At 32.7% G+C, this 18,644-nt stretch overlaps 1 protein-coding gene, 1 long non-coding RNA gene and 1 pseudogene across 2 annotated transcripts in view; 2 read left to right on the plus strand and 1 right to left on the minus strand.

The window, feature by feature from the left end:
- The window catches only part of LOC126714658 (beta-glucosidase 13-like), a 137,309-nt gene extending 131,797 nt beyond the window's left edge, over positions 1-5,512 (minus strand). Inside the window, exon 1 of the mRNA XM_050414898.1 lies at positions 5,431-5,512. Within this exon, the coding sequence (XP_050270855.1) occupies positions 5,431-5,442 (12 nt within the window). The 5' untranslated portion in view covers positions 5,443-5,512. The remainder of the gene's footprint in view (positions 1-5,430) is intronic.
- Positions 1-5,723, plus strand: part of LOC126714663 (uncharacterized) — a 33,858-nt gene extending 28,135 nt beyond the window's left edge. Inside the window, exon 2 of the long non-coding RNA XR_007651653.1 lies at positions 5,431-5,723. This is a non-coding gene — a long non-coding RNA (uncharacterized LOC126714663). The remainder of the gene's footprint in view (positions 1-5,430) is intronic.
- A 429-nt stretch (positions 5,724-6,152) lies between these two features.
- On the plus strand, positions 6,153-15,260 carry LOC126702271 (sister chromatid cohesion 1 protein 2-like; annotated as a pseudogene).
- Positions 15,261-18,644: the final 3,384 nt, after the last annotated feature.

Consider the following 18,644-nt stretch of genomic DNA (forward strand, 5'->3'; position numbering starts at 1 on the left):
AATAATTGACACCAATAAAGTCGAAGGATCCTTTAATTAAAGTCTTCTCGTCATCTGTGAATTCTGAAAGCCCATCCCTTACCAAAGCCTTCATGATGAATGGGTAATCTCCAAACACTAATGGTTCCAAAAACCTATTCACACAATAGAGAAAAAAGAAAATGAAATTAGACATAATTTTTTAGTCAAAAGGATTTGATTATGTATGTGTTTTATTGACAATGATAAATTTTCTAACCATCCAACCAAGAAGTCAAATGCTCTCCGGGTTGCATCTTGATCCTGAATTGTACCTGAAGCAGGCAAAAACCATTCTGTCACTAGCGAAATGCCGATTTGTCCTGCTTGGGTTGACTATTAACAAAAAAAAAAAAAAGGTTATATAAATAATGTTATATAGAAATAAAAATGCAAAACTAGTTATTCTAAAGCAAAATGGGTGTCAGCTTATGATTGGCCTGGTGGAAAATGTTGCAAAACGAAAAAAAAAAAAGAAAAAAAAAAGAAGAAGATGAAGAAGAAGAGGATGATGATTTAATTAGATTTCACCTGGTATGTGTCTTTGTAGAGTTTTACAGCTGTGGCATGGGCTAATATAATGTGATGGGCACAAAGGAATGGATCTGTTGCAGTATTTTGGAGTGTGTTGTTCGTATCGACTGTATAACCGTACGGCGCCCAGATTTGTGGCTCATTGATAGTAATCCAGTGCTTCACTCGGTCACCAAAATATTGGAAACAAACATTGGCATAGGCTTTAAAATCATCCCTATCAATAGTAAGGTGGCAACCAACTATATTGATTAATATCTTAGGAAACTTTGATAGTTATAGTGATTAAAATAAGACATCAAATACTAGAAGAACTTGAACCTACACAATTTGGCTGCTCCAGAAGCCATTGTATTTGTCTCCCAATGCTTGAGGTAAATCGAAGTGGAATAGTGTCACAAATGGGGTTATCCCTGCATGGGAAATTCAGAGTCTAGCTCATTTTTTGAGCAGTTGAAAAGAAAACTGGTTTGAAACTTTAGGAACAAAAACTTATTGTCCATTCATCATAAATTAAGCACAAGTAGGGTTGAAAAGTAAATTGATTCATACCATTTTTTATAAGTTCATTTATAAGATTGTTGTAGAAATTGATTCCCTCTTGGTTTATTCCACCATTTACAGTCCCATCTGCAAGTTGATTATGAAAAAGTACATAAATTTCATATTTTCTAAAATAGTTGGCTTGTTTGAGGTTGGGTTGTTTAGAAGAAAAAAAATACCAGGCAGAATTCTTGACCAGGAAATGGAGAATCTGTAAGTGTCTGCCCCTATATCTACCAACACTTGCACGTCATCCTGTGTTGTGAGCCAGTTAGAAAAAGAAAGAAAGAAAAAAGCACTATATTGTTTTTTAGTTACAAATTAGTGACAAGAAGGAAGTTGTATTTATTTGGCGAAAATATTGACCTATTTGCATGAAGTTTGTACTTTATCCATAAACTTTAACAAGTTAATTTTCAAATTTTAAACTGTTCATTCTCAAAAAAAAAAAAAAAAACTTAAATTATTGAAAACATTACACTTTATTTTAAGATTATTATTATTTTTTCACTAGCTTGAGGGCAAAAATATAAGAATAAAAAAAAAAAGATTTTTCTTTCAACAACTTAGGAATGAAATAAGATTATTTTTTTAAAGTTTTAAGACCAGAAGGTGTAACCCTATTAACAATTTAGAGAAGCAAAGGAACGTTTTTTAAGGGTTTTGGATGAATATTGAAATTCATGCAACTTTTAGGTATAAAAATAACACTTTAACCCATTTTTAAATTCCTTTTGATATAGTGTTGTGTTACAAATTTATTTTCCAAATTATAATCCTAGAAATATTACAAATTTTACTATATAACTTTTACAAACTAATGTGTCATTAATCACGAAAATATAACTCAAACATTAATTTCTTTTTATCAAAAAATCTAATATTCATTTATGATATTGTTGGAAACCACCAATCACATTTATTATTATATCAATATATAAAAGTTAAGTAGTAAAATTTGTAATATCTTTAACATTTTCCTTTATGAATTTAGGTTGTAAAAAAAACTTTGATCCACGAAGAAGGGGGAAAAAAGAGACAATTTTCCCCTGCAATTATTATTATTATTATGTTTTTATTGTTTCTAAAGCTTTATTATTGTTATAATCCTACCAATGCATAAGAATATTTTCCTAATTTGAGATTCATGATTCAATTAGGTATTTTCCTTTAAAGATTTTAGGGCAAATTATAGTATATCCACCTGAGTTCACCTCAGTTAGTCTTTTGTAACCCACATTTGTTAAAAACAAGAGTAAATATGTATTTCTACGCTCATTTTATGTCTCTCTCATCTCAAAACATAAAAAATATAAATAAAAAAAGAGAAATAAAGATAAAAATGCTAATGTTATAAAAACATTTAGGGGTAATTATACCCCCTTCACTTGAAGTTTGGATGAATGACACTCCACGCCAACTTTGAAAGAAAAAAACACTCCCCTCTCTTGAGGTTTGAAGAAATTAACACTCATCACTCTCCATTTAATTAATAACGAAATATTTCTAATTTGCCTCTTTATAAAAGTTTAACCATGATTAGTAAAAACATAATTGATAAATTTAGAATAAAAATGCCAAATTTATTATGTACTAAAACACTTGTAACAATAAATCTCTCCATAACCCGTTTATAAATATAAAAAAGAGAGTAAAAAATATGCCTAATATTTTAAAATGCACTTTAATTAAGTTTTAAAAGCAACCCTCGAAAGCCAAGCTCACCCTCCAAGGCCACAACCCACAGACCCAATAACCCACTCGTTTCTTCTCTAGATTGAGTCCCAGGTACTTGATGTTTTGGGGATTTGATTCAAGTGTCTGGCTACTGTGGTTGGGATTGTTGGCTGGCTGGGTTTGAAGTTGTAAGGTTGTAGACGGAGGAGACGAGATTTGGAGTGGCTCAACTGTGAACCCTGTGAAAGAGAGAGGACTGTTTGTTTCTCGATTGGGAAGATGTGCGGTTTTTTTTTATGGGTGAGATTTTTATTGGTTACACAAAATAAACATGGGAACCAAAATAGTGTAGATGATTAGTCCTTGCTGAGTTACAAATTGAAGGTCTGTCATCATGGGTTGTTCCTGCCAGCTTGGTCATCATGGTTTGTTGTTGATTAGATGACCGTGGGTTGCTAGGATTTTTGTCTGCGTGTTCTTGTCTTCTTGAGGCAAACAAGCAGTGGAGAATTTAGATCTATTAAGGTAATGTGATATTAATTAAGTACACAATTACATTTATAATATCAATTTGAATTATGTAATAGGCACATTTAAATAAAGATAATATATATATATATATATATATATATATATATATATATATATATAATACTAGTCGGAAACCCGTGCAATGCACGGGAACTTACCTATTTATAATAGACTAAAATAATTTTATAAAATTTTAAATTGATTATGAAACTATACTATTGCATGAATTGCTCCTATCTTTTTGTGTTACAATTTGATGAATAAGCCAAATTTAGATATTGAAAAAAAAAATAACTAAAAAGTTCTGATGTTAAAACGTTCGAAAGGGGAAAAAAATCAGAAAATTTACTGGCACTGTCTAGAAATTATTGAAACAAAACAAAATATATATGACTATCAAATAGGGAAATATAAGAGAAAGATAGGTTACCTTCAAGAGAATAATCCATAGTTATAATAGTTGAAATTTGCTAAACTGTTTCAAATATTGCAAAAAATTGAACCCAAAAATTTAGATGGTCAAACTTTCAAAAGACAATAAAATTAAAAATCAAAACATTCAGAACCTACAAATTATTAAAAAAAAAAAAAAAGTCATTATTGCGAGACAATTTCAGTAAGGATGGAAAGCTTTTCTAAGTTTTTTTTATCCAATTCTTCCTAATTGATGAAAAATTTGGTTCAAACATTGTCGAACACTTTGAAGGTGCAAATAATATAGGCTTCCAACATAATCTTTAATTAATAAACAAAGAAGCATGACACCATAAGAGAAAACATAAAATAACATATAGTGCATATACCTTACTCCACAGCTGTGAGAAAATATCCGCACAAAAGGAATTGAAAACTTGTACATACGTCTCCATAATGTAAAGCTTAAGGTTATATAATCTAAAATAATATAGAATATAGCATCTTTGAACCACACAAAAAGTTAGCAAACTTACTACAATACTTGTAGTTATACTATATATTGTAAAGTATTACTCCATACAAAACAAAAGCAAAAAAAACTAATTCACAAAAAAGAGAAAGAGCAATAGCAAACATACCAAAGAAATTGAAGTTTAGGGTTTTCTCTCTTAGTGGAGACGGACAAAGGAGATTGCTTTAGGGTTTTTAAAGATTTTGTCTCTTATATATATATATATATATATATATATATATATATATAAGAGACTTCTGTTAGGACTCTCTCACTATTTAGTTTTAAAAATTAAAATTTTTTTAAATTAAAATGATGATGTGAAAAATTGTGGAAGTTTCAAAGATTTCGGTTTTATATATATATATATATATATAGATTATATTATATATATAAAATATATATAATATAAAATATTAGAAAAAGGTGCCAGCTATCAGTCAAACATGAACTGATGCAGTGGCGTCATCTACCAGCACCAACAAATTAAACACTATTTCAACTAAATAGAGAGACTTTACCAAACAGGGGAGATCTGAGCAGATAACAAAGCAAAACAGAGAGAAAAGGGAAGAGAGATTTACGACAACAACAAAGCAGATTGTTAAGTCGTTGAAGTGTGTAGAAGGGATTTTTTTTTTTTTTTTTCCAAGTTTTTTTTGTAGAATTGGTTTTATATCATTTATTGAGAACTATGTAGCAATATTCATATATACTTTGTAACGATTGTATGAATCAACTGCAACGTCCGTGATTCCAGTACTATCTTGGATATTACGATCCCAGGTCGCTGGTCCTCTCCCTCCTTCATCACCTTTTCCTTCTGTCTATACCATTTCATTACATGTCAGTCAGTTATATATGCAAAGCACGTATTCTATTTAAATGAATGTATGTGTGTTTATAAGAGAGAGAGATACCTGTAAAGCAGAAGTGGAGCAACCAAACTTGAAGTCAGTAGCGAAGTCTTTTCTTGTTATTTGGTTGGCTGCAGTTGTATCCTTGGTTTGGTCTGTGCTGGTAGTTTTATCAGTAACTGATGCTGGTGGAACAGAACCTTTCCAACATCTAATGGTAAGTCTCAAACTCTTGTTCTCATTTCTCAGAGATGGGACCCTCCGACTTGCTCCAAAAATGGTAGTTTCTGATTTCTTCAAAGAACCCAAACCAGCAATCGATGGCCTCATTGGCAATGCAAGGTTAAATGCCATGTTGAGAGAGAGAGAGAGAGAGAGAGAGAGAGGAATTTGGTATAGAGAGAGAGAGAGTGCTTAGGGATCTATAGGTGGGGGAAATGACTGTTGCCCCCTTCTGCACAAGATCAACAACCATCTTCGCATCTAACTCACGTGTTACATTTGTTGCCTGCATGTTACATGACTCCTTTTGAGTTTTTGTTTGGTAATGACTTTTAGTTGGCTTGCTTTTCCACTACTGTGGGTCCTTAGCTTGTTTTTGTCAGAAATCACTACTTTGCAGGTCTTATCCTCAAGATTTTTGCTTACCTTTCCTCTTTTTTTTTTTTTTTTTTTTTTTTTTTTACAGTAATTTCAGAATTTTTATTTTATTTTATTTAGTTAATTACTTTTATTTATAACACTTTTAGTAAAAAACTAAATAAATTGTTATCACATTTGAGCGTTTTGCATATAAGAGTAGGGTAAGTGAATATAATGCAAGAGTGAAATAGTGAAAAATGATGTGTATAGTAAAGTATATGTAATATTTTTAGTATCAGTAAATAATTTTTTTTTTTAAACTCTTTTTTTGTATTATACTTGAGCATGATGAGATTTATTATGGAGTATTTGATAAAATACTTTTCTTGATTGTCAAATTTATTATTTTGACAAAATTTTTGCGGAGAGAAATCTTAACAATTGGTACGGGTTTCTTCCGGAGGATCTAATGAAAGGAGAAAATGCCAGCAACTCAGGTTTCACATGCATTCTCAAGAAATCTCAACAATTTCAACTATGAACTGTGGTGGTCGTGCATGAAGTCATACTGGAAAGAAATGATTTGTGAGAAGTTACGTGCCGAGAAAGCATGGCCCCATCAAAAAGCTCTTTACTTGCTCAAGCAGTACATGGAGGATAATATGCTAATTCACATATATCAAATACAAATATAACAAAGTAGGCACGGCTCACAGTGTCACACGTTAGAGTGGTGCTCATGAGGTACCAATTCAACAACTCATCCTGTTTCATTTCAAATTAATGGAAAAAAAATTGTTAAAATTTTAGTGTTTGAATTAAAGACTTAAATTTTGGCTCTTGCCTCTCACCTCACAAGAACTTTGTACTTGTAAAATGACCATTATACCAAGGGTGTGCGGTGTTGATTATGGTTCTAGTGTTAATATCTTACTCTATTTGACAAAATTTAATGTATTGTCCTAGTACGTAGTTGATAAAAGCTCTGTTGTGGGAAAATATTTACTCAGAGTAGGGTCCATTTGGTTGGAATGGTGGAAAATTAGAAGGATTGAAAAAAGGGGAAGGGATAGAAAAATGAGAGGATGGAAAATATTTAGTTTTCTATTATATGTGCTTGGTTGGAAGGATGAAAAAGTGGAAAGATGAAAAACTTATTTGTTTGGTTAAGAAGAAAAATGAGATGATAGAAAATGAAGTTAGTATAAATCAGGGGCGGAATCTGGATTTTAGTCTAGAGGGGACAAATTAAAAGACAATATTAAAAGTAAAATTAATCTAAAAATATTAATCAACAATAATAACAAAATAAATAAACTATTGTAAGCAAATATGAATATATTTCATATTATTAAAATAAATAAACAAGAATAACCAATTCATAGCTACAAAAAAATTTACAAACTGATGGAGTAAAAATGTGATTAGTGTTACTTAAAAAATATAATGAATAAATGTTTGAAATTATTTTTTATGATTGGTAACATGCCAATTTATAAGACATAAGCAGTAAAATTTGTAGTATCTCTAGCATCATTCAAGAATAAAATGCTGTGAAAAGTATCATAAATAGTGAAAATGGTGTAAATAATGATATAAAATAAAAAATAGTGAAATAGGTGCAACACGTAAGACAAGACAAAAGCTACTTGTAAGAATAGTGAAATTGGTGAAAGCTTACATGATTTGGCGTTTGAGAACTTTTTTTCCTTTCTTTTTCCTATGTGTCAGAGTCACTTTCAACCAAGTTGAAATACCTTTTTCATTTTTTTTTTCCTCTGTGTCATTAAGTAATTACTTTAGACTATATATGCTACAAAATTTTAGGAGGAGCTAGGCGAGTAGGTGCCCCCCTCGCCTCCCTCTGACTCTATACCTCGTATAAATAGAGAGTTATGTCTCTATTTAATAAAACAAAAAGTAACACATTTTTTTATTAAAAAATTGTGTATGAATGGTACTTCATTTATACATTTTTTTTTTTTTTATAGTAAAAGACAGGAAGTTCAAGAACCCAAAATTTATTTCTCAAAAAAAAAAAAAAAAAGAGCTAATTGTTTGAGAAAAGAATGGACAAGCGCATAATAAAAGAAAAGAAAAAAGAAAAAGAAAAAAAATAAACCGAAGAGAGGATAAGCACAAAAGAAAAAGGAAAAGAAAAAAAAAAATGAAGATAAGCACAAATGAAAAAAAGAAACCGAATGAATATATAAAAAGACAAAAAAAATATTTATTAAAAATAAAGACAAAAGAAGCAGAGTATAAAAGGACAGTTAGCCTAGACAACTATTCTTTCCTATTTTTTGCCTTATGCAGATAAAATATTGCAAGATGAGCTGGATGTTGTCACATATAGAGTGCTGGCCTACCTTCTCCTAGGCGTTGTCAGAATATACTCAAAAAAAGTTGGATACCTGTTTGATGACTGCCACAAGGTGCTAATAAAAATCAATGACTTCGTGGTTAGTACAAAAGCTAATGAACATGTGGAAAATTTTTGTGCACCATATTTCTCTATTACGCTACCGGAAAGGTTTGAACTCGATGCTTTTGATCTAGAGATCATTGAAGATGTTAGTGGGTAAACTATCTGGTTTAAAAATTGAGTGGCTGAGGTTTTGATTCTTTTTGTTTTAATTAACTTAATGTGTCTGTTTCTTCTACTTCCCAGAGGCAATGTGGTGCCCTGTGAACAGATCATACTCAAAGGTTCTAATTTACTTCAAATTTCAGTTATATTTACTTTTGTTGTTTGTATTATTTATATAATTTGGTGTAATACTGAACAGAGGGTTCAAGGAAAAATGAGAAAATGGGCCAGTACTCTTTAGACAAGGTATGTCATATAGTCATGTTGATGCATATAATGCCAAGTGGTCCTTTGTAACTTCTCGTCATGTACTTCCAATTATATGTCCGTCTATGTTTCATGGGAGAAATTCTATTCTTTTCCAAGATTATGCATTGTTTTTTCTCTAGAACATCATACGCTTCCTTTGCCAACAAAAGCTTACTGTCTTATCCTTTCTGAACATGAATAAATAAAAACATTGCATACCAATTTACTAAATTTAAAGAGTTTAAAAATTTAGATAAATGAAAACGAAGAACAGGTTCTCCCTGCCTTGCATCCTCAAGGAATTTTGCAAGAGTTTCTGAAAACTACTCCTATGGAAATGAGGGCGAGGGAGACATTGCTAACAGAGTTAATAAAACTATATGATTGATAATTGTCTCATTGTTGGAGAGATACCTCTAACTTCTTGTACTGCCGTCTTCCTCTGTGTTATGCATGTTTGAATACTGGGTAGTCAAGCTCATGCCATGTGTCCTCAAATGTGTGCTGGCCATGTGGTGGCCCTGGTGGGCCTATTGTATGCAGGCACCCATTTTTGGCCTATTTTTATCAAGTGACCTGATGCAGGAAGTGCAAAGAAAATTTATTTTAATTTAGTTTTATTTTGTTTTGGATATCAATTTTTATTTTAGGTCTTATTAGCTAATTAGGTTATTAGTATTTTATGTATTTTCCTATAATCAATGTAATTTTTAAAATTCAATAATTGGCTTTCCTAAGTCAACTAGAATTAGGGTTAGTAGTCTATATAAGCATGCTATTGTACTCCTATGGAGACAAGTTTATGATGAATAAAATTTACTTGAAATTTTTCCAATGGTTTAGCGCTAACTAGCCAACTCTAGGTGCTGACTTCCAGTTTGTTTTTATTGTTTCTGTTCTACAATTTTTGTGTTGCATCAAGTTTGGTTTTGTCCTGCATTATTTTGATATCAGAGCTGTTGTTCTGCATTAGAACTACATGTAATTTACACATATAGACCAATTGGTGCGAAATGGATTGCAGCTTGACCAACTTAAACCAAATTTATCAGAAATTGGCATGTAGGACGTAGTAATTTGATGGTTGAAATATCCACTACATAACAGTTGGCCACTAAGTTTCAATTCAATCTAACACATTTTCTAGATACAATATATGATATATAAGTAGTTGAACCAGTTAGTTGTTAGCTCATCAACCAAAGCTAACATAGAAAGTTAATTTTGGCATTATGGCCTTCTGTTCAATAATAACTTTCAAGGCTTGTACTACTAAACTTGCTTACACTTATTGGCCTAAAATTTTACAATATGGTAATTTTGCCTATTAATTTTGGCAAGATTGTAGGGTGCCAACACCAATATGATATGACAGCATTGGGTATGCATTGGTTCTCATGTACAGAGAAACATGCAGCATGTAGTATTAAGCATGTAGTCTTATCCTTTCTGGACCTGAACCATCAATCCTTCAGTTTGGCACTTGTTATGATGATGTAGATCCAGGATGGGTGGAATACTATTGATCAAACATGTATTAAGGTCATAAAGTTACTCCATTTCTGGCCAAAATAGAAAATTTTAATGTCAAATTGTTCATTTATTAAAATATAAAGTCGTGATCACCAATAAGCAGTTTTGGTGACTTTGCTCTTCTAGTTTCGTCAGAGATGTGTACTTAAAATGATTTTTTTTTTTTGGTGTGGTTTCGCAGTATCATTATGAGGATTTTTCTCTCTTTCAGACTACTTGCTCAACTGATCACACTTTGGCTGACAAGTATGTAAAACATACCCCATCTTTTTTCATTCTCACTATATTGTGTTTATATTTATATATAATGGCAGCTCAGATTTTAGTTTCTTTTTATAACAAGTAATTCTTGTTGCAGTGTTCTGTCGTCTGTCCTGATGGACATAGATATGGAAGTGAGCACATCATGTAGTCTAGCCAACTTAAAAGTAAACACAGAGAAGCTTCAAGACGAAAGGTTCTCTCCAGCAGAATGTGTTGACCTTGATACATTTCTTGAGACTGAGGTACAACCTACAGATCCTTTTAAACCATTTGATGAAGATATCCAAACTAATGGAGAACGGATAAAGGTTCCAGAAAAGGCACCATTGGAAGACGAAATACCTGGAGAGGCATGCACAGAGAAGATTCAAGATTGTACGTTCTCTCACGAAGGATGTGTGAACCTTGAGATGTTTTGTGCGACTGACGAGGAACCTGCAGACCATATTAACCTATCTGCTGAAGATCATCAAATTGATGGAGAGTAGATAAAGGTTACAGAATTGGCACAATCAAAAAACAAAACTCAGCCTGTTATTAGGGAAACCCATGATCTAAGCAACTTAGAAGCAAGCGTGGAGAAGCTTCGAGTTGAAAAATTTGCTCATGAAGAATGTATGGACCTTGATATGTTTTGTGGGGCCAAGGAGGAACCTCCAGAACTTGTTAGAAAATTTAATGAAGAGCATCATAATGATGCTGAGTCAAAAAAGCTCCCAAGTCTGACATCTTTCGAAAACAAAAAGTGTCAAGTTAATACAGAAGAACATCCACTGTCTGTCACAGTTGATAGGACCCCTAAATCCAAGTTCCCAGATGCATCAGGTGCAATTATGTTTCTTGCCACCTCTTGAAAAATAGATATTGTTAAAGAAATTTATCAACTGAACCCTTAGTGATTCATACCTTTATTGCTTGATCAGGCAGCCAAAGATTTCCCAATTTATTTGCTACGGTATTTGCACATTTTGAAGAAATTATTGTCCTTAGGAATTCTGTCCTACTTAAACAATTCTTCTCTCAATGCAGGTGCCACAACACCAGAGTTCATGTTTATTCCTACACCAACTACTAGGGAGCGAGCTCGGCCTTCTAGGAAAAGAAAATGTTTAATTGATGAGTTCATAGTGTTGCCTAATGAGTATGTTCAGTTAACTCCAGTTTAAATCCACGTTTATTCATATGAACTAATTCAATATTATCCATAAATAAAAGTGGACTCTAATTGGGTATTTCTAAGAATTTTTTTTAACAATGGATGTTAATTTATGTCTACATAGTGGATGATATAATAGACAAATGATAATGGGTAAAACTTATGTACAGTACCTTAGGTGCAGTATCTTAGGTTCCCCTCTTAGATTTAAGCCATGTGTATAAAAAAATACAGCTAAGCAAACGGCGTTACAAGGAATTGCCGTCTCTTTTTTTTATCATTTTCTTTTTCCCTACTTTTTCTCATCTTTTCCCTCACATGCGTGAAAACTAGATAACTTCAAACACTTTCACCCTTATTTTCCCAAGAAACAAACAGATTTCAAACAAAAATTTTGGCTAAAACTTAGCAAATTTCTGGCAAGACCCCTTCACAACCATGCCTTGCCTTGATTCCAGACACCATGTGTGGAGGCAGAGTGGTTTTACTTTTCACCCACATGAAACCCCATGCTTTTATAGAGAATCAGGCAAAGAGAATGAAGAAAACGGCGGGGCATGGCGGCTGTGGATGGGTTCGTGGTGGTCAGTTGAAAGGAACAACTTTCAATCACTCTCTCTATCATGTTTCCGTTGATCTGGGTTCACTTTATAAATCCATGGCCTGAATTTTTGGTTAATGGCCTTGCCCCTTATTTCCTATGATTAGTTGATCAATAATGAGAAGAAACTTTTTTTGAGAGAGGAAGTGTGGATTGCATTGCTAGGTAAGTAATAAAGAGGAGAGGGTTTGAATAAAAAGCCAAAGAAATATTAATCTTCAATTGGTGGGACAGATCTGAAATCTTAAAAAGTCAAAGAATAAAAAGCCAAAGAAATATTATAAACCTGATCATGTCTTTGAAGGAGGAGACTTAGCTGCAGAAGTTTGGTGGGGGAAGATCTGAAATCTGAAAGATTGAAACTGATGGTTCTCCGTAGCAGGCCAGTCAAAAAAAAAAAAAAAAAAAAAGCAAAGTGACGGAGCGCTTATGTTTTAACGCCTGTTTGCTTAGCTGTATTTTTTATACACATGGCTTAAATCTAAGAGGGGAACCTAAAGTACTGCACCTAAGGTACTGTACCTAAGTTTTGCCCAATGATAATATAGCCATCAATATCACATAGCAGCCCTATTTATTTATTATTTATTATTTATTTTACATTAATATAATGCTAATCATTTTAATGCAAAAATGGGGTATAAGGTGTTCCTGATATGAGCTAAGTTGAGCTTAATTCTTTTCTCATCAAGTTATATCAGTTAACAGTTAAAGTTTAAAATTAGAATTGGGAGCTCTGTAGTTGTGAATCCATATCAAGCAGTTGCCACATTATTTCAGGCATACAAAATTTCTGTTATGAATATCTGATACAAACATAATAGGCTTTTGGGCAAGTTACGCATTTTCACCCTAAACTATCACCCAATGACACTTAACCCACTGAACTTCCTAAGTGCATGATTGGCCCCTCAATTTTGATAATACGTTACACTTAACCTCCTGTCATCTGTTTTGTTGCTAACTCTAACGGAAATTTCCATTGAAAAACAAATTTACCCCTCAGCTATGTGTTTTGGAGAGATGTGTAAATTGGTCTTTAAATTCTAAATCTGTCAAGAAACACTAAAAAATTCGACAGGGAGGCATTGAAACAAAATTATAACTTTGGGAATAAATCATACATTTTGATAGTTCAGGGGGTTAAATGTAATCGGGGCGATAGTTTAGGGTTGACAAGTGTAATTTGGCCTAGTTTTTTTATTACACTTGGCTTTTACTTAAAGTCCCTCATCATAATTAATTCCAAGTCTTTTGAATCATGAAAGCAGTTGAAGGTGCTGAAATCAATGCTTTCTGTTTATAGCTAGGGCAAGCCTAGGTTTCATCTTTAGTTGCATTGTTAAATACTGAAGTATCATTTCTTCCCTTGTATCAAGTAATGTTAGGGAATTTCAGTTGTTTTCAGTGCAGTCAAAATTCCCAATGTATCTTTATCTGAGAATCACACACACACGCGCGCGCGGGCGTGCTCCCACTCAGACACACACACACACACACTTTCATCACTAAAAACTGAAGAACATGTGATTTTGATTATCTTAGAATGGACCTAAGGGCTGAAATTTTACAAAAACAAATGAACTCATAGCACATTCTATGTTATGTTAAACAATTACAGGGTACTTAGGCAGAGAATTCATAATGCGAGTGACTTGGTTTCTAAATGAGGAACATCTCGTTGTAATGCTCTAGCTGTGTGGAAAACTTCTCGAATTTCCAGCCTCCACCAGGGTTTCTTAGAGCCTTTGATGCCTTGTAAGTTTGCTATCATCATATTCTCTGTGGTTCAAATGCTGTGCTATCCCTTCTTTTTCATGGCAATTAGTAATTGGTGTGCTATCTTTACTCAACATGTTTTTCTGCAGGTATTTCATCAGAGCTTAGGTCTCTCTTTTACGCAAAGAAATTAAAGATTCTACAATCTTCTGAATTAGCTGTGGGTATATCAGAGCATATGCCAGAATCTGCTACTGTGGGTAGATCAGAGCATAGGCCAGAATCTCCTAATATTGGTACTTCAGAGCATAAGCCAGAATCACCTAATGTGGGCACTTCAAAGATTAAGCCAGAATCTCCTACTGCGGGTAGATCGGAGTATAAGCCAGAATCTACTACTGTGGGTAGATCAGAGCATAAGCCAGAATCTCTTACTGTCGCTAGATCAGAGGAAATTGTTATTGCTCCAGAAACACCTGTTAAGTGCTCTACATCAATAAGATCATTTGAGAGCCCAAAGAACACAGAAAATCCTGACTTCGAGGGAGTACGACCTGCAAGTTCCTTTGGAGATGTAGAGAAAGAAGCATCTTTGAGGAAAAATAGGGACCTCGATTTCAATTTGTTGAATGAGGTAAAAGTAATGATCATTATTACAGCTTAGCCTTAAAATTATAATATGAAACATTATTTTTGTTATTTGTCTAATATTTGTATCATAACTTTAAACTCTACCAAGTTTAGAGGTATGAATTCAACCTATGCAACAATTGGGCTGGCTTGTAAGAGCAGAACCTTTTTGTGGCATGTATTATATTTCTGAAATTGAATATTTGCTTTGGAAAACTGGTTAAATTTTTTTGGAATTATATGTTTGTTTTGTCTCAGGAGATAGATTTGTGTGGAGCAGATAATGAGGAACTCTGTAAGTATCTCAATGATCTCACTATTTTAACATTGTAATTGGGCTTATTTTATATTTCATATTTTGCTTAATGTAGCATTCTCATATGGATCTTCTTTTTGTTGTAGATGGATGGTCAGGGAGAACTAGGTAAAGTTGGATTGGCTCCTTCAATTTCTCTCTTTGTCATCTCTCTCTATGTTCCTTATACAATTTGGTTTCGACTTGTTAATAATTTTCCATACAGAATGGCGGCTAGGTACTTGCACAAAACGTTCCTAAATCAGGAAAAAGGAGGAGAGGAGGAAGTAGTGAGTTTGTCACGGCTTTTGGAAGGAAGAACCAAGAAAGAAAGTGCAAGGCTGTTCTATGAGATACCGGTATGTTCTGTATGTGTTTGAGAATGATTTTCTCATCATTTCTCTGGGCTTCTGTTCCGTTGGTAAAACCATCTTTTCATCTTTTTAACAGAAAATTAAAAATTGTCCCTACCTCTTAGTTGTTTCCTTGGTTGCTTCTTTAAACGAACCAAATTAAGGTACAAGCCCTATATTTGAATGCTTTACCATGAATCTATCACATCATGTAAACCAACAACACCTTCCCCCCCCCCCCCCCCCCCCCCCCAACACGTGCGCACACAAAAAAACAGAAAAAAGAAAAAAAAAAAAAAAGTTACACGTTGTTTCAGCAATATATGCTTTTAGATTCAGCTGCTTTTTACTATTCTACACCAGAAACTTATCCAGGCTACCCTCTGCTAATTTTAACTGTAAAACACTACAAAGTTGGGTGGAAATGTTATGCAAAATCTAATTTTGGATTATGTAAAACAACTTTGCTGGTGTTGGGAACTACAGGATATGTGGATGTGGAACAGAATAATGCTTATGGGGACATTCAAGTCTGTAAACTCTGGAAAATGGGACCAAATTTATGGAGCTGATAGTATATGAAACCATGGTAGTAATTGCATATTTATTGTGTAGAAATAGAATTGTTGACTTAGATGATAGTCCACCATGTTAGATGAGTAATTTAAAGGTTTAGTTAGTCTCCTTTGTAGTTTGTACAGTAGACAGTAATTAATAATTTAAAGGTTTAGTCTTCTTTCTGTAGCAGAAAATAGTTAGTTAACAGTCAAGGCTTAGTTGAGTTGAATTATCCTTTGTATGTCATTTTTCAGTTTATGCAAGTAATTTGCTCTATGAGTAGCTTTTATCCAACTGATGTGGGAAAAAAGGGGCTTTAACGATCTTTCATGTTGGTGAAATTTGACATAGGAAAAAGGTTATATTTTATCTTATGAAAGTATTGATAGCAGATACAGCTTCCAAACTGGGTTGATGCCTTGATGGAAGTGTGATATCAGGTACGATTCCCTGCCCCTTAGGCCAATTGGTTTGAATTGGTCCCCCATTTTCCACCCCAGATCGTCATATAAATGATTATGGCTATGGTCTAAATATTTTGCTCCGTCAGTCAATTCAATATCTTGCCACTGGTATTTGATAAAAACTCGGTGTAGAAAATGTTTCTAGAAGTCGCACTATGTTCATGTCCCACATATGTTGTCATGCTCGCATTTGTTTCCATTTTTTTTCTTCCCCTATGACTATGAGTAACATTTTTCCCTAGGGCATACGAATAAGTGGCATCAGGTTGCTTCTTCCATTCTCACTTGAAATCTCTCTATGCTCAATTTCTCTTGCAATGCAATGGAATTTTGAACTTGTTTTCAATGACCATGCCAGAACTATGACAAGCATGGATTATTTTCATAGATGTTCAGGAACTGCTTGTAAAATTACAAGAAGACCATAGGCAGTGAAGATGGCCAACGAGAGTGATGAATACACATTATTATTATTAAGAGAACTAGACTATATAGTTGCAACTCAAACCATGGTGCTTGGAATACTCCCAAGCGAAAAAGGTTCTTTTTTTTTTTTTGAGAAAACGAAAAAGGTTCTTTATTCGGCATGGAAGTTGTCACACACGTAATTATTTTGCAATTGATATATGGGCCAATCCATGTTAAGGTGAAGCTAAGGACTTTTAACCCAATTTGCGGTCTTCTTGGGTTTTCTGTTCAAGTTGTTAAGGTAACCTGTGTAATTAAGCCCGAACCGCACTTTGTAGATTGAAGATTCTTTTCCCATTTCCATGCAGTCTATTACATGGAGAAGATTTTAATTTTTCTTATTTGTGTTTAGTTGGAGTGTTGTAAAAGTAGAGGGATGATTCTTTTTTTTTTTTTTTTTTTTTTGGTTTAGTTGAAAAGAAAAATAGGAGGATAGAAAATAGAGTTTGTAAAAATTTACACTTATCCTATTACATAATATATATTTTTTGAGATAACATTAATTTTTTCAATGTATATAAAATAGATACACATAATTTATTATGAAATTTCTGGATAAACAAAAAACATAAACAACACAATGAAGAAGAATAAAGAGATAAGTATACAATCTTAGTATATTAAGAGAATTCAGAAAATTGGTTACGCCTTTAAAAAATGTCTAAAATACCCCTAATCTAATTAGATAATCCTTATTTTTAAAAAATAAAAAATAAGGTTAAAATTGTAATTCAACAAAATTCAAAAATAAAAAAACTACCAAAGAATTTTTTTTTTTTTTTTTTTTTTTTTTATCTTAAAAATTAGCACACTCTTTATTTAAACATATTTCACACACGTTTGATACATTTTTCCTAAAAACTAGCCCACACTAAACCTAGGAGTTTACTCCATTTCAAATCCTAAATTTTAGTTTCTTAAAAATCTCTTCTTGTGTTACCTCACTAATAGATAAATTCAAATTGAAAAATTACATTAAACTCAAAAAAAAAAAAAAAAAGTTTCATCCTATGTGCGGAGCGTGTGTGATGAAGCTAGTATCAATTAACCACAAGGTCCACAACTATGGTGGCATTTGGATTTAGCGTTTATGAGCTGTGTTTGCGTTTTTTGCCTTTTTTTTTTCTTTTTTTTTTTAATTAAATTTTTATAGTTGTGATTGTTGACTTTTCCATGTGAATAGTGCATACCAGTGGGTCCCGTGCACTGTTCATGGAACTCATAAACCTCACTTTTCAGCAATTTTTTATTAAAAATGGGTCTCACGATACTATTTACATATTTAAAAATTATTTTGCTACAGTGTTTTCAGTTTTCAATTGTATTCAAACGGACCTTATATCCCAAAAAATTGAAACATATCCTTCAATTAAAAATAAATAAAAGAGAAAAAAGGCATCCAAATTCAGTAAGAACTAAGAATGAGGAAAAAAAAGAAAAGAAAAGAAAGAAAGATAGAAGCAAAAAAAGGCAGCAGAAGTGCAGAACGACTAAAAAAAGAACCAAGCTTAGGCGTAAAAAAGAAGAAGTCAGAAATGAAGAAAGGATTAACGAACAAAGCAGGCAAAGAAAAATTCAAGGGTCAAATAGTCTTTCACAATCTTGATAAGTTTTTTCTCCATTTTCTCTATATATATATATATATATATATTTTTTTTCTATCTTCCCTATTCCACCTCTAACCGAACGCAGCCTTAAAGCCCACGTGAAGTACCCCTTTACGTTTGTCCCATTCCTGCACTCAAAGAATAATCTTTATGACACTTTATAGAGTAAACTTACCGGTCTTATTTAAGCATAATAGTGGTGTCATTAAATGGTCGTTGTTAAAAGCATAATAGTAGCACTTTGAACTTATTTCATGGCTTCTGAAACAGCAAAAAGATGCATAAGAATATGCTGAATTCATGCATCATCTTCTATTAGTGTGTAATTCTGTGTATATGCACGGGTATAATTAAAAACGATTACTATTATATGATACAAATTAAACATTTTTTTTGAGAAAATGTTCAAATTATATATGGTATTAGCCTTACATTTTTAAACCATACATTTCTAAAATATTTAATGGTTTATCATTATATATATATA

The sequence above is a fragment of the Quercus robur genome, chromosome 2 (genome assembly GCF_932294415.1).
Source record: "Quercus robur chromosome 2, dhQueRobu3.1, whole genome shotgun sequence".
Lineage (NCBI taxonomy): Eukaryota > Viridiplantae > Streptophyta > Magnoliopsida > Fagales > Fagaceae > Quercus > Quercus robur.